We start from the raw sequence: 16,705 nt of genomic DNA, 5'->3' as shown, positions 1-16,705 counted from the left end.
TTCAGGATCGATTGTGATCTAGAAGCTCTTGTAAAAATGTTTGACAATGTTTTCCTTTAAATAATTTTGTGTATTATCTGAACTGTTAAAAGATTGCACTTGCACTGAGATAATCAACATCCGCAGTGAGGGAACAAAATGGGAATGGGAGTCAACTTGAGCTGTGCTTATAATCCTCCCAGCAGCTTGTTTATTGACAACATTCCTCATTCAGAGAAACTTGTGGCTCAAGGGAACTAAAACATAAGAGAAACAAAATAACTTTTAAACTGAGGGAAAACTCTATTCAATTAAATCTACCCAGTATGTACTAATTTTGTATCCAGTGAACTTACATTATCGTGTAGTCCTTGCATTTGATCACAATTATTGCAAACCTTCAGTGTGCATGGTGTACCAACTGCATGAAAATGACTAGAGCCTCTTATCTGTTTACCCAGTGCTAGCAAAAAAACCTAAATGAAATAAAAATATTTTTTTGTGTTCCATTTTACTGTATTTATTATGAAAAATAATTGATACATGGAATAAATTTCCTGGTGGTTATTATATCTGAGGGTTCAAATTCTATCAAAGGGCCCAAACCTTGGAGCACATTTTTGGAAATGAACTTACTGGAAACAAAATTCATACGAATAAGTAAATACTGATATCTGAGTAACTTATTTTTTTATTTCTGTAAACTTGCCTCACAGTATTTCACAGGATTGACTGTGTGTCTGTAGTCAAACGTGGCAGTCAATTTGCACGCAGCAATATACTACACAGAACCATGAGGTTAATGTCCAATTTTATCTGGGAGATTAATGGCTAGAATATTGGGAGAAACTCTCTTTTTGAATGGTGCCGTGTGTCTTTGAATGTCCACCTGAACAGGCTGATGGGATCTCAGTTCAGCATCTCCTACGAAGGACAGCACCTCCAACTCCGTGTTCAGCATTGATCTAGGTGGTCAGATCCAACATGGGATTTGAGAAACTTGCCAATAATACAAAAATCTCAAACTATTTCAGTGTAGCTGGAATATTGACAAGGAGATGTATTTGATAATTTCCACAGAGTTGTAGTAGTCCTTGCATTTGAAATAATGTGTAGAATGTGAATCATCTCAAAGTGTTTTTCACAGGCTTTTATTTGACTAACAATTTGTGCACAGCAAAGTACCACAGATAGCCATGAAGTGAGTGAGCAATTTTAAGTTGAGAATTGTTGGTCAGGACACTGCAAGAAACTCTGTTTTTGAATCTTGTCATAGGATATTTAACATGCACCTGAACAGGCAAATGGAACCTGGATTAACATCGCTCCCAAATTATGGTACCTCAACAATCCCTGTATCTCTTATGGTTGTTTTAGGGGGAAGGGGTATTTCAGTTTCAGTTTCTGGCTGTAAATGAAGTATTGTGCTACAACTGGTACTTGAAGAGTGGATCATAGCACTTGAGGACTGAAACAGTAGGCAAGATTTATTTAGGAAGGAAGAAAAGAGTAAGGAACTGGAACAAGAGTCTGTGGAGTGATGCATTTTAAAACTTTACTTAACAATGTCCTTTGGCGTGACTCTTTCAACACTTTCTGCTTTGTTCTGGATTAGCCAAATTGCCTTTCTTAACGGGGTTGGACAGGGAAGAGGTTGGATTTCAAAGACCAGTCAGTAGAAATGGCATGCTTGTTGTTTTTAATACCATCAAGCTACTTGTTTTGTTAATTACTGAGTTTTGTAGCTTGTAACTGCAGAATGCCTGACTAGGTTTTCTGGGGTGGGGGAATAGAATAAGATGGAACATATTTAAATAATTGGTTATAAATTATTTTGCATTGTATTTTAAGGGGTGGGGTGGAAGTAGTCTATAAAATTGGACATGTAGAAAACCATAATTTGTCAGCCTGGCTCAGTTGGTAGCATTCTTGGCTCTGAGTCAGAAGTTTGGGGGTTCAAGCCCCATGTCGTGTTTATGTTGTATATTTTATGCCTACACTGTATTGCAGTGGTGTGTGTGTGTGCAGCATTGTCTTAGGTGCCATTAATTAAACTGAGTTCCCTGTTAAAGATCCAATGGCACTATTCAAAAAAAAGAATACGTTTCTCCCTGTGACATTGACAACAATCCCCAAATAAAATGTCATGCACTCCATGGCTGTGCGCAAATTGGCTGCTCGTTCACCCACAAAGTACACAATCAAATCAGTTTACAGTGAAAAGTTTTTAGATGTCTTGATGTGATGAGGTGTAATTATCAAATCCATGTATTACTGTTATTTAATCATCAATCTGGGGTAAGGGGACTGGGGGAAGAAATTTCTTGTGATTTAAATTCTCCTGTGAATGTTGGGTTGCTTTTCTCACCCACATTTTGATAATATCACTCTGCATATAGTTGACTATGTCTATATTTCTATGTAGATTAAGTATATTGTGTTCTACTTCCACTTTTTACTGTGCTATAAAATTGAAGTGAAAACATCAATCAAAGTATTAAAAACTCAAATTGTGAATACATGTGCTGAAATTGGCCATATCATTCGTGCTGAATCAGAATATTGGGCTGCTGCAGAACTATCTTAAGTTATAACAGTTTTATTGTGGTCTTGTATAATTTTTAAATCAAATTTGTTATGTGAAGTGCAGCAAAGTTTCACCAGTATTTTCATCTGTTTCAAATACAATTCATGTTTATGTACTATACTGATAAATAACAAGATTAGCATTAAAAAGAGGATTTATCTCTCTGAGCTTGGATATGGTCTATCAACATTCTGAACTCTAGATGGTGTTTTTGTTCAGACCTTTAGATTAGGTTGCTCCAATGATGGCGTTAAAGGATTTTAAATCGAGGATGAATGCAATTGAGGGGTGCTGCCCTGTCCCCCAGGTCGACCTATTTAAAAAGGTTATAACAAAGGAAATTTATTAACTACTCAGAATTCTTCTCTTCTACCATAAAAAGAAAGGAACCAAGCAGCTATCTGTGTGCTTCAATGCTAATGTGGTTTATAAAACCATATATGCATAATGTTTTGCATTTTTAGGTTGTTTTCTTTGATCGTTTGCTCATTATCCAGTCAAAACACTAACACTCTTGTCAGCAAAAGGGAACAGATTTGATAGAAATTCACTTACCCAGCTGGGAAGAATTGCATCAAATCCATTCAACTTCTCCCTATAGAGGGTTTATGCTACTTCATGCAAAATCCACAGCCACTAAGGAGCCAAGTTAATTAATACCCTTGTGTGCAGATTATGTTGCCTTTCTCAAGATTGTCCTTTGCAGATGGGTTGATTTACTGGCAAGTTGTTGAGAAACATTCAATGGAAAATTTGCTCAGTAATTTTATGAACAAATTTAGTTAAATGTCACGTTTTATGTCCTTTTGATACTGTGGATTCTGATTGTGAGGAACTTAATGTAAATGTAAGGCCCTATTTAAACATGTTACCATATTGTGAAGGCATTATATGTCACTTTTATATTGTGATTTAAAGAGGCTCAAATTGTGGTGCCAAACTGAAGGAACTGCTGCGTTTTCAATCTCCACCACTTTTACATCACCTCCACAGTTTTGGAGGAGACTTGTAGGACAATGGGTAGTAGAAATTCTGAAAATAAATTTCTTAATGGTTTTGCTCATGTTTGTGAACATTTGACATTGTCATGTTGCTTCCACAATGACATCAAACGTTTGTGCATGTGTAGATCATTATTAGGTCTGATCACTGTTGTGCCAGCCCTTTTCATTATGCAGCAAGATCTCCTCTTTGCAAAGGTAACAAAACAGGTTCTGCATTCAATGCTGAGAAATCGGTTGTCTTTCTTTATGAGTTGCCTGTAGAGACAGCTTACCTCTGAAGGTAAACTCATAATATAAAGGTAATGTTAAAACTGTACTCTTGCACATTTGGCTGCTGTTTACATAGAAGGGTGCTCTCAGGTGCTTATATGGTTTGCTTGTTTTGTCTCTACTGGATCTTCACTATGGGTCCTTTGGCTAATTCAAAATGAATGGATCTAAAACAGAATAGGTTACCTGAATTGAAGTATCAGACACTGAACAAGTTCTGCCAACACCAGAGGCTGTTCTGCTCCCAATTATTGAACAAACATAAACAGCTTTTTATTTACATATTTATGGAAATTACTTCATCCTGTTAGATACACTATGTTCTTTGCATGTGCAGAAACGTTGATGCTTGTTTTCCTGACCTGAAACAACTGAAATAAATTGGGGCAAATACGCTGATGTTCAGGTACAGCAGCTAACCTCTGCTGACATTATTGGGTAAAAAAAGTGTAAATTTTTCCATGTGCTGAAACAAATTATGACGCTGATCTTGTATGCACTTAAACAAAACCACAAAACATTAATTTTCAGTTTAAGAAGCTGGGTTGCACAATAAGCGATGAAGTTTAAGTTCTGCCACTTAAGCATCTCTCATTGTACAGCAGGTGGCATTAGTGTAAACCCAGAATTACATGTGTTATAAGGAGATTTAACAGTTAAAAGAATATTGGTTCAAATTTACCAGCCGATGATTTACTTGGAGATTCAGCTCCTACAATGTTCATTTTTTTTATACTTAAACTCAGGTTAAGTGGCTGTGTCTGAGAATTGTAATGGCATACGTGTCGTTGGGCTTAGTTATGCATATAACGAGACTAAGCTTCCCACAATGTTTTAGCCTGAGGGTCTAGTTTTGGGAAGGTACTTGCCCTGTGGGCGGAGGGGGGGGGGATAAGGGTTCAGCAGGATTAGTGTGAACCCAAATCACTCGCTTCTTCCCCAGGAAAATAACCAATGCTTCAGTTCCAGCTGTCAACTTCGAGGAGTTTCATTTTACTCACCTTGTGTGTGAGAGGTCATTCTTCAGAAACAAAGGCAACATTCCCTTCGTATTTAGCAATGATAATTTTAGTTTGGAAATAAAATTGGACAAGTCTAACTTTTGGTCGTCAAATGTTAATTCTGAGAAGAAGGAAATAATTTTTAAATGCATGATTGTTTGGTTTTACAGGTCTCAACCAGTTTTTTTTGCCTTTGATGCATAGTGCCCATAAGCTGGCTTTCATTGTGCTACCGTCAATGCTTTTGTTTTTACTTTCCTGTAAAAACCTGGGATCTGTTAGACAAGTTCTGAAGAATTTACCAATTAGCAACTGCCCTGCCAGCCACAGCAGGTGGCTTTCATATCCCTCAGAGAGGCTGTTTGCACCTCTGATCAAAGCGAATTCAGGTTTAACAAAAAGTCAAGGATTTTGTTGGATTTTTGGTATGTGACGCAAACCTGTGAAGTATAGGTAATTTTTGTAGTTTGGCTATTGAGCTGCTAATAAATTGCTGTCTTTTCAGGAAGTGTTAGCTTTGTTGTGTGTGTCTTAACAGTCTTAAGAGTTTGTATACATTCATTTCCTTGATAGCCACTCTCAGTAGGGAATGAGAGGGGCTGGGTACTAACGGGGATGAGTAAATATGTCTGAGAACCAGTCAGCACCTGATAAAAGAAGGAGCTTAATTCGCCTTAATTGGAAGGCCAAGTGTGAAAATGATGCTATTTGCATTTTTATATGGAAAATAAGAGTAGCCCTCGGGTGATTCACAGAAACAATTTGAAAATGTTCTACATCAAAACAGGAGGAAATTGCAAATAATTATACCAACCGTCTGATGTTCAAAGTATAAATATTAGTAAAGCATGCATCCAATTTCTTAAATGTGAAATGTTGGTATTACAGTTCTCTAATTAAAATCTGTTTTGAACTTTTAACCTTTGTATTCCCTCAACTTTTAAGCCCTTTCTATTGACATTGCTTGTATTGATGAATAGCATTTGCAATACTTGGCTTAAGCCAGGGTGTAGAAATAATAGCAATGCAGTAATAGCGCAACAGTCTGCCCTCATTAGCCTGTGTAAGAACTTTATGCACGGTGGCAATGGGAGCAATTGGCCAAGCTGTGTGTGACAGGCTGCTTGTTTGGAAATGGGCTAATCTCCTGCTTAGGTTATCCAGAGGTCAGGTAGAGATTTCTTTTTAGGTCTCCTTTAGTGCATTAGCTTCTATGTGTTTTATAACAGCCCTCTTCTTTGTTAATTGTGCCTGCAGGCTGTGGATGGACAGCAGTTATCTGTTGAAATAGACTAAGCAGCAAGTGTTCTGACATGTTTATCAGGCAAATTGTACCTGACAAAAAGTAATTACACTTACAATTGGGTCCAAGAGCAGCTGGATGATTAGGGGTTAATCAACTGTGCCTGGTAGACATCTCCACTGTTTCAATCCAGTAGTTTAGCCTTGACTGTTAGAAATCCAAAATAGTTTGAAATGGGCTAATAATTCAATTGTTATCTTCACACCTTTATATATGGCCACCATGATGACTGTTTTATGGTCTCAGAATTTGTGTTGCCACTTCGATGCGTATTTGCATATTCGTGTTTGTTACAAAATTTAAACTGCTGCAGACTTGAATTGTCAAGTACCTAATGTGTTCATCAGGCAAACATTTATTTTTTCATGGTTGAGATATAAAACTTCCACCTATGGCCCTCAGAGTTGGCCTGAACTAGAAAGCAAATTTGAATTGGTCTGATATATAGTAAATATTTGTAGGCAAACACAGCAGACAATTTATGTATTGTAATGTCATACAAACAGCCATGAAGTCTGACCAATTTTATTTTGGATTTTGTTGGTCAGGACACCAGGGGAAACTCTGTTCTCTTTTTGAATTGAAAAGGCAGATAGAACCTTGGTTAACATTACATCTGAAGAAGGGGACATCTGACAATACAGAACTCTTCCAGCATTGCACGGAGTGTCAGCCGAGACTGAGCACAAAGTCCTGACATGGGGCATGAACCAACAAGTTTCTGACGAGAATAATGTCAATGGAGCCAGGCTGGCACCACAAAGCAATTCTAGCAATAATGGAAATGATGTGGGTCTATTATTCATTTATTATGATGGATAGCTTGATGTATACTTTGGATAGAATAATATCTTCTCGTGGTGGGGAAATGGCAGGCAATTTTGATTCATTTATTTTACAGAAAAAGCTAGTATCTTAGCCATCTATTCAATAACTTTTAACCTGTAAAGATGACCCTTTGAGTGGCCTTGGAGTTTTGGAAATCACTCTCTCACCTCTGGCTCAGAAGGTTCAGTTTATTGGGACTTCAGCTCACAGTTTAATATTCTAGTGCAATACAGGGACAGTGTTGGAGAGTCAAAGGTGCCATATTTTGAATGAAATATTAAACGAAGGTCCTGTTTAAAGTGGATGATCAAAATCCAGTGATACTGTTTAAAAAGAGAAAGGAGTTTCTCCCATTGTCCTGGCAAACAATTCTTGAGATTAATTGATCTTTCACCTTAAGGCTGTTTGTGAGGTGAAGCTGACTCAAATGGCTGCCATGTTTGCCTACAAAACATGTCACCACACTTGACAGTAATTCCCTGTGAAGTGGTTTAAGGCAGGGTCCACTATAAAAATGCAACTGCTTCTCGTTGTTTCATACGTGCTCCAGTTATATTTAAGTGAATGGAAACCAAATTAAATTTGCAAATTTGCATTCCTGAGGTGATCTCGGGCTTAATTGCTTCTGAAGCTGCAAACATGCTTACAGAGTTGGTCAGTTTGAAATGGCAATTGTCAAACTGTAGCATAACTCACCTAGAAATCCCAGAATAAAGTTTGATTTGAGTGGCTAAATGTAATGTCTGCTGGAGTATTAGTTTCAATGGGGCTAGAGCTTAGCAATACTTTCATTCATCTAATAAAATCTAATATAATGACCGTCATGTCAGAATTATAGAAAAAGTGCTTTGTCCTGTAGAAGATACAAACATATACTAGGAAAGAAATCCAGAAAATAGAATTGTGTTGCAAATGCATGTTCCATCTCCTTTTCAATTATTTTGTTGATCGATATGCAAGTCTCACTATCTGAGTAATTATACTCATGTACAGTATTTTAAAATATAGTGTACATTTAATCAACAAGTACAGCTTTCGTGGCTCATACAGTAAGGTTTAAATCTCTCCTTTAAAACAATGTAGAAATGAATGTGAGTCCATTCTTCAATGCATAGATGTTAGATATTGCAAAAAAATCACTTAAGATAAATGATTCACTGAGTATTGCAGTGCAAATGAATTGAATGAAAATGGATTTCTTGTGGGATGCTTGAAAAGTGAGGGTAATTATAGATCTTATTAAATTTTTGGAGACTGCAGTGTGAACGCTAAACTAGGAGATAAACGATAAATTGTGACCTGTCTGAAAAGTTCATGATGTTTCCAAAATGACGCATTTAACCCATTTTGCATGGGAAGAAAGACATTCTTTAGTAGATGCAGTAAACTGAGTTTGTTCTGTTAATAAGACTGTAAGAGTGGGTCTTTGACCATGATCATTCAGGCAAACATAATTCTTTGCAGGCATTTTTCATGAAAGATTTTGACTAACAGTTTTCTGGCTTTGAAAGTCTTCACCATATAAAGCCCCCATTACATTTCTTTCTGAGGGATGATGAACTATTACTTCCCCAGTTTGCAGTTATTCTTAACAAGTCAGAAAACCATCCTGAAGACTGGTTACATCCTAAACAAATCATCAGGAATAAGAGCTACAGACAATAATTTTTCTTCCGTTTTTGGTTTTCTCTTCAGAGTCTTATGGGATTCCTCCATATATTTGGCAATAATCAGATTAATTAGACATTTGAGGTCGATCACATGAGGCCAGTCTGTCAGTTTATTCTCGCATTGTAATTTTTGTTCTGTCCATCTTAACTGGTAGTTTTCATTAATATAGGTTTTGTTTGTTTGTGGCAATACACAGAATACCACCCAAGTGGGAGTGCTGACTATTGGGGTTTGCTCTTTGAACAAGTGCCTCTCTCTATCTGTGTTTCTTAACTACTTACTGGTTCTAGTGAAATAGGACTAATGTACCATTTAGCTAATTCCCCAACAATATGCACCACAGTATTCCATAAGCAGCCAAGACACGTTTAAGTTTGAAAAATGTAACCCTTGGATTGGAGGGGGAAAGAAAGTAAAGTGTTGTGGCTACATTTTTCATTCCGATTCAAGTGTTCAACATTAACATTTGTTAGGCCATTCCAATTCTCAAGAATACTTGGCTCTATAAGATTCTTGTAGTTGTGCAGGAGGACTATAACCAATAGAGTTCTCTGCAAATTATGGCATCAGTGCTCAGGGTAATGTTCCTTGTTGAAAGCCAAATGAGCGAATGGTTTTGCTCCTCCATACAGTAATCTATAAAGTGCTCCACCCAGTGGTCTAATGAAGAAAACAAGTATTGAAAGTATCATTGCCAGCATTTTGAATGTTGTGTTTCCTACTTTTGTGTTGAGGATTTTTACCTGAATTGTTTACAATTTCCACCTTGTAACTTGAACTTTAAACGATCTGTCTGTCTGTCTGTCTAAAATGAATTGTGCATTATTTTGAAAAACGTGAAGTTGTTTGACTTTTTGTTTTTGTCAACTTGTTTTGAGGACTAAATAACAAGTTTTCAAAATCAGCACATTTTACATAACATCTGAAAATAATTTTTAATGGTGAATGGAAATTTAGAAAATGCCCAGCCTCCCCAATGAAATCTAGTCATTTTTACGCAAATTTTATTTGTTATTTAGTCCTCAAAACAAGTTTGGTAGAGGAAGCATGAAACAAATGTTGGTGTCTTCACCACACTGAACACAAAGTTCCTGGAACCTTTGCCAAATTGATAGACAACTATTTCTAACACAATTATTTTTATTGCCCATAATCCATTATGTTAAAATCGCTAGTCATTAAAATACTATTTTGCTGATTTACCCCCCAGACTGTTTTAAGAGATGTGCATTAGTTTATCCAGATCACCTTAATTTAAATTGTCATCAATTCAAGAATAGGAATTTCTCACATATTAGAGTTCACGTCAATTACTACAGTACAGTTTGTTCAGTTGCTGCAGTTATCAGCAACTGAACAGTATTTATATTTATAAATTATTTTACCTTAAGTGACTCAATAAATTGTAAATTTTGGGAATATGATGAAATGTTAATAACAGAATGTTTAAAAGATGATTGTTTTGAATGAGCCACTGATGTTGCAACTGAAATTGTTTTGCAAGCTAGTTTTGGAATTTCAATCTGATTTTTGGCATGGCACTGAACAGAAAGCATCACAATACATTGCAAAAAGTATTTCTTTGACAAGATATGATCAAACAGCTGCTAGTTGTGATTACAGGATTGCCATAGCCCATTAAACATAATGTTAACTATGGAGAGGATAGCATCATTTAATATGTGATGATGGAGATGGGGTAAGAAAGAGAACACAGATGTTAAATTAGGAATTGAAATAGCTTCTTACTTTGGTTCTTGCTCCAATGGTTGATCGCATTTCAGATTAGTTTGGATTCTTGATTTAGTAACTTGGTTACATTTAATTGGCTTATGATGCAGTTGTTTATTGAAAGGAATCTGTGACATCTTGTTCTGAACCCAGTTCAATAAAAAGAAAAGCTGCTTGTGAGTATCATCATACCATAAGAAAGGTTTAGATTTTCTCAATTAAACTTGTAACTCATAATTTAGATCACAAGGCCCCAGAATTACCCAAATTTTCCTCTTTCTAAAGCCTGTCCAATGCATCAGCATTTTCAGAATTAGGCCCGAACTTCACTCATTACTCCAAATGCATCCTCACAGGTCATATAATGTTTAGAATTGCATCTTTTGATTTGTCAAAATGTCCCCTGTCTCCCAGAATTTGTCTCCTTTCACAAGAAGAATGGTTTGGATGAAGGAGATCCTACGGTCCATTTCATCTCATTCTTCCAAAAAAGCCAACTCTACCGCCCTCACATCATCAGGTGTTTTTTTAGTCCAGTCTCCTGGCCTCACCCACTTTTCCTGATCACCTGTTCCAGTTAATTACCCTCTGTATAAAGAAATACTTCCTGCTGTCTGTCCTGAAATTGCACCTTGCAACTCCAAACCAGTGTCCTCTTCTACTGTCAGTGTATCCAAAAGTGTTCTGAATTTAAGTTCTCAGTCCCATTTAAACTCTTATGTATCTCTATGTCTCCACTGAGACAAGCATCTTCAAGATCCCTCTCCCACCACCATTCTCCTTGGCCCCACTCTTCTTGATTCCAACCCCCAACTCTGATGCAAACTCTTCACTATCCAGTACCTTGGGATGTCATCCCAATGTGAAAAGAGCTATATAAATGCAATTTGCTGTTTTGATGAGATGTGTCGATTTGGATGCATTGCTGTCATTGAGTTTCCAGGAGTCATCCATAAAATAAATGCATGACATGACAATTGTGGCAAAGATATCCAGAAGTTAAGACAATTTTCTCTTGCACCCTGACTAACAATTATAAACTGACATTTTATCACTAGACTTATAGCTGATGCAATCCGTCTCCAGGGCAGGAAGTTTTCTTTGAACTTTTGTGGACTTTGATGTCAAATCGTCCTTTGGATGAGACGTTAAACCGAGGTCCCATCTGCCTGTTTAGGTGGTTGTTAAAGATCTCATGACACTATTCAAAACAAGAATTTTTACCACTGTCCTTGCAAACAATCCCCCAAAATAAAATTGTTCATTCACTTCATGGCGTATTTGTGCCAGTGTTGTGTGCAATTGGCTGCTGTGTTCACTCTCAAAACACACAGTCACACCACTGTAATTATTTTAGAGTGCTTTGGAACATCCTGACATAAAAAATGCTATACCAAATGCAAGAATTATTATTATCATCTCAAATTCCTCTGACTAGAATCTGCGTAAGTGGCTTTAAGACGGAATATACTTTAATGCTTGTAGCTTCCCAAAGTTTGAAAGGGTGAGGAACCATTCCTACATCTTTTTTGGATAGCAAAGTTTCTCTAGATTGAGGCATGGTTATTAGGTTTCCCCGTATCTTTATTTATCATAGAGCAGGAGGATTGTTTTCTCCTCTTGATGGAATCTGTATGTGCGCTTCAGCTTTAAAGATTCCTTTGTGCTGCTGACTGGGCTAATCGGGGTTTCTGCTCTTTGTTGCACATGGCTTTTTCCCATTGAGTTGATGTCAAAATCAACATAGAGTTCTGTAAATTTAATCTTGTTTTGAGCAAAATAGTGCAGCCTGCTCTTTTTGTGTCTGTAGCAAGGTAGATTATTTTCTATCTGGTTGTCTCATCTGGATCATTGATGTGATTGATGCTGACGTTTATTGAAAACGGAGAGATTAAACTAATTTTCAGGGACCAATGTTGTCGTTTAGTATCGTCCTCTGTGTCAGGGTAAGTAAGATGAGCAACTTGCTATTAGACTTGCACAGTACCAATTGTTTTCTTTTAAACGCTCAAAGTGCATATTCATGAATCATAAAAATAAATTTTCAGAAAAATATTGATTTTGTTTTTCTATTTACATCGTCTGAACATTTACTGGCCCAGTAAGAATATCAAGAAAGTTAACGTGGATAGCCAGCTAGGCCTCTAGACTTTTAAATTTGTAGCTGAATGAAATTATTTGTGGTCTATTTCGCTGGCAATTGGATGTTTGTGCACATGTGTTCACACACACACGTACACACATGTTCCAACTAGTTCTTTCAAATGGAAACTGAATTTCAAGACCATTTTAATTTGATGAATTTCATATATAACTCTGTTGTAGAAGGAGACAAAATTTTATTTCCAACCACTGATCTGAATTGAATTTCTTTCCATATCATTATTTTCCACTGAACTGTCAGATTCCTATCCAACATACTTGGGCTAAACAGGAAAGCAGTCAGCATTTGAATCTGACTGTTTACACCTGTCTAGTCCAAATCTATTTTTCACTTTCAAAGTAGCGTCGGGTATTAAAGTACATAATTTAACAGTTTCCATCGGATTTTGTTTCAAAATATAAATTTAAATACTGTCTTATTCAAAATCTGCCCTTTTAAAATTAAGTATATTGCATTAAACATAATCCATTCTTCTGCCGTCTTCTTCCTCCAGATAGCATTCAAAAGAAATGACAAAATTTCACTAGATCATTCTTCCTAAAGAGAGAAGATATATAATTACATATTTTTATTTTTCAGCTGCTTGACCTGTTTATGGTATGGGACTGGTCTACATATCTAGCTGATTATGGGCAAGCTACGTCAAAGTATCTGAGAGTGAATCCCAGCACAGCTCTGACACTTCTTGAGAAGTAAGCAGTTCTTCATTGTTTTTTATGTGCACATTTTAGAACCTTAAAACTTAATATGTGACTGTACAAGGTTTCAGCTTCAATATTTTGAAGTGAGTTGCATTCTGGAAGAAAAAAACACTTTTGGTTTAGTCTATTGTGCTTCTTGCTTTCCAGTTTATTTTTTTTTGTATCTATTCTTGTTCAGTTGTTTATTTTCTGCTTTAGATCAAAAACTAATATAATTCAAATATGTATACACATTTTGAAGCTGTAGCTTACAAATTCTTGAACTTGAATATCATAATTAGAAACTCAAATTTTTTTAAAAACTGCTCATTTAAACCAGAATTTCTAATGTTCATTTAACAACAAGAAGTTGCATCTATATAGTGCCTTTGACATTGGGAGGACATCTTCTTATAAAGCATTTCTGTACATTGTTAATACATGTAGATCATCATCTTTTCATACTACTTGTAATTGTCCTTTCTAATTGTTTTGAACGCCTTTGCCTTTTTCTCATCATTATCATTCTTTTTGCTGAATTGTTGCAATACAGAGTCAACAGAGGGTAAGTAGTTTGCATATTCGAGGTACTGGCACTCATTCAGTGTTGTAAATTACATTTTTGTGGTTCTATTGGGAATTGCACTTTCAATTTTGATGGTTGATTTCATGATGTGCCTGTTTGATCCACCAATGGCTGATTGGAGAAAGGCACTGCCTTGTATAGCATTAAGTCCTACAGAGGAAAGGGTCAAAGGTTCAAATGCTCGATTTTGCTGAGTTAGCTTATCTTAGTCAAGGTAGAAGTAGCAGTGATGCTGCATTGGTCGCAAGGGGCCCTGGATTAGGGAAGGAGAAAAAATCAGCTTTATTCCTACTCCTGATTTAAGAAGTGTGGTTGGGACAGGTTTGGGCTCAGCTTTCCTGTCCCCACTGTGGAATGACTTGCTGGCAGTCAGTTCCCTCAGTTGTATATTAAAAATGCTGAGATATGGGGAGAGAGCTGCTGGAACCTGTGGAAATGTTCTTCAGTTTTACTCTTTACCTTTGCACAGCAGCTTGCGTGTAACTAAAAACTCTAGAAACCAATCTGTCACAACTAAGTTGTCACAAACAAGATTTGGATGAAGAAAGCCCTTTGACTCGTTTGGTTTTATCCTCCCAGAAAACCACCCTATCATCTTTCCGTTTCAGAATCTAGCTACTTCTTAAATGAGTCCAGGCTTTAGTCCTCCACCACCCTTACTGTGATGGTAATTCATACCAGCTGCTGATTGCCCTCTGTGTAAATAAATACTTCCTGTATCTGCCCCAAACTTGCTCTGCTCAACCCCAAAACATGTGCTCTCTTGTCCCTAGGTGTTTGAAAGTATTGTTGTGGGTTTACATTCTCTATTCTGTTAAGCACCTTGTATCTGTGTAAGGTCCCTTCTGAAAGGTCTCTTTTCAAAGCTAAAAAGCTCCAGCTTATCCGGTTGTTCCTCAAAGCTCATCCCTTTAATGCTTTAATGTGATTTGCCACTCCAAGTCATACTATTGAATATCCTTATGTCAGATGTTTCCTTCTGTTGTGGTTGATGATGTACTATTTTCTTTATTGTTGTATAAAGTATTGTTCAAATAAGCTTTCATGTAAATTGGGAATGTTCATGTACAATATGTATACAATTAAATATGTTTTAATTTTCTCTTCCCAGAATGAAAGATACCAGCAAAAAGAACAATATATTTTCTCAGTTCAGAAAAAATGACCGTGATAAGCAGAAACTGATTGAGACTGTAGTGAAGCAACTGCGCAGTTTGGTGAATGGTATGTCCCAGCACTCATAGATTTGTTTCCTGATTTTTCTTTCCCTACCCTGGTCGTTCTTCAGCCAGCAATTGTATACAGTACAACAGAATAACAATGAAATCTCAAAGAAGAAGAACTGAATCAAGTGCAGAACAAACAAATTATGAATGTATAGAAGAGTGGGGTAATGAAAATAAGAGGGAAATGTTTTCTATGTAATTTTCAAACCATGACTTATTTGATGTTCTGAGATTTTGTGAATATGTGCAATGCCTTTACCATACACCACTGATGTTCATCAAAGCCAATAATATGTTTGAAAATGAAAATGTAACTGTTCTATATAAGTTCAGAATTGCTGGGCTGTGTCAACAATAATGAGGAAATTAGTTGACCGCTTTAGCAATCACACCTTTCACAAAAATATTAACACAATGTATTGCAACTTTTTTAAAATTAGGGTAGCACTGTATTCTAACGTTGTGCAATGAATGGATTGACTGTGAAATTACTTTGTAAATTAGCCATAGCACATTTTTAAAGCATGATCCTCCAATCTTGCATACAAGTTGGTTGTTTTTTGATTTTTGCCTTACCCACACTTCATATACCTGAAAGAGAAACGTTTCAGGTCATTCGTGTCTTCTATCTGCTTTTATATTTAAGATAACTTTGTGTCTCATCGCACTGTGAAACGATCTGAAACATTGTCTTTCTTCATGTTACAAATATAGTGCATGTAGATTTTTTTTCAAGCTTTTACTCAGGGTTGCTTTTTTGAATTTGTATTTTTTCTCTGCAGAAATGTAAACTTGCTTCAAGCACCAGTCTGAGGCAATCGCAAGTAATAAGGCATTACTTTTGATCTGCTTTAGTCATTTCCCTCCTTTCCTTTTGATATGGTTTTCAATCTGGTTGAAACGGTTATTGATGAATAATGATGGTGGTTTTATTCTGATTGTTTCAGATTGGATCCTTCTCTGCACTCCCAGAAGGAAACGTAGTGTATAGCTGTCTGATTTATCTTTACTTATTGTTTGAAATTTCAAATAGATCTATTTCATTCTGTTGGCTGTCATGTTTGTAAGGAAGAAAATGAAAGAAATGAGGTTCTGTAAATTCATTTCAAAATGCCCTTGCTGTACATTCTTACTATGTAATAAAAGTGATCTTGAGCACCTTTTTAATTATTTTCTGGCTTTGCTTCATTTCACTGGCCACAAACCCAAGATGTCAAATTGTTTGAGACTGACACTATTTTGAGGATGTCTACAAATATTGTTTTGGATCTGTACTGTTCAAATGTTCCACAGGCTTTTAAATCCCACGTTTTGTGTTGCCTAACAATTTGCATCTTGATTTCTGGTGTATTGCATTGCATTGTGAGCTTTGACCCTTCACTTAGGTTTTCCAATATTACAAATATGCCTTTTTTTAAAAAATAGTCAACTATATCGGAAAATCCACGCGGAACAGCAAATCGAGTGTTTATTTTATTTCAGCTGATTCAAAACTACGTGAAGCAGGTAATATAAACCCGCCGACCCGCTCCACATCACTATTCTCCCAGGACTGTAGCGACCGCTCTCGGCAGTAAAACAAATACTGTGTATTTTTTTAAATGATGAATTGCACTACAAAAGAAGCGATGGTTTGCATGTTTTATTATAATTTGATTTAGGGTTAGGTAACTCT

The 16,705-nt window shown here is 36.4% G+C and overlaps 1 protein-coding gene across 4 annotated transcripts in view; it reads left to right on the top strand.

Moving 5' to 3' along the window:
* The window catches only part of LOC103180617 (exocyst complex component 6), an 81,686-nt gene extending 65,485 nt beyond the window's left edge, over window positions 1–16,201 (top strand). For all 4 annotated transcript variants that reach the window (XM_007896579.2, XM_007896571.2, XM_042336690.1 and 1 more), the window contains 2 exons: window positions 13,118–13,230; window positions 14,916–16,201. In XM_007896579.2, the coding sequence (XP_007894770.2) occupies window positions 13,118–13,230; window positions 14,916–15,048 (246 nt within the window). In that variant the 3' untranslated portion in view covers window positions 15,049–16,201. The remainder of the gene's footprint in view (window positions 1–13,117; window positions 13,231–14,915) is intronic.
* The last annotated feature ends 504 nt before the right edge of the window (window positions 16,202–16,705 follow it).

Source organism: Callorhinchus milii, unplaced genomic scaffold (genome assembly GCF_018977255.1).
Source record: "Callorhinchus milii isolate IMCB2004 unplaced genomic scaffold, IMCB_Cmil_1.0 Scaffold7, whole genome shotgun sequence".
NCBI classification, from domain to species: domain Eukaryota; kingdom Metazoa; phylum Chordata; class Chondrichthyes; order Chimaeriformes; family Callorhinchidae; genus Callorhinchus; species Callorhinchus milii.
Note: the sequence above shows the minus strand (reverse complement) of the source record. Positions and strands in the feature narration are given on the sequence as shown.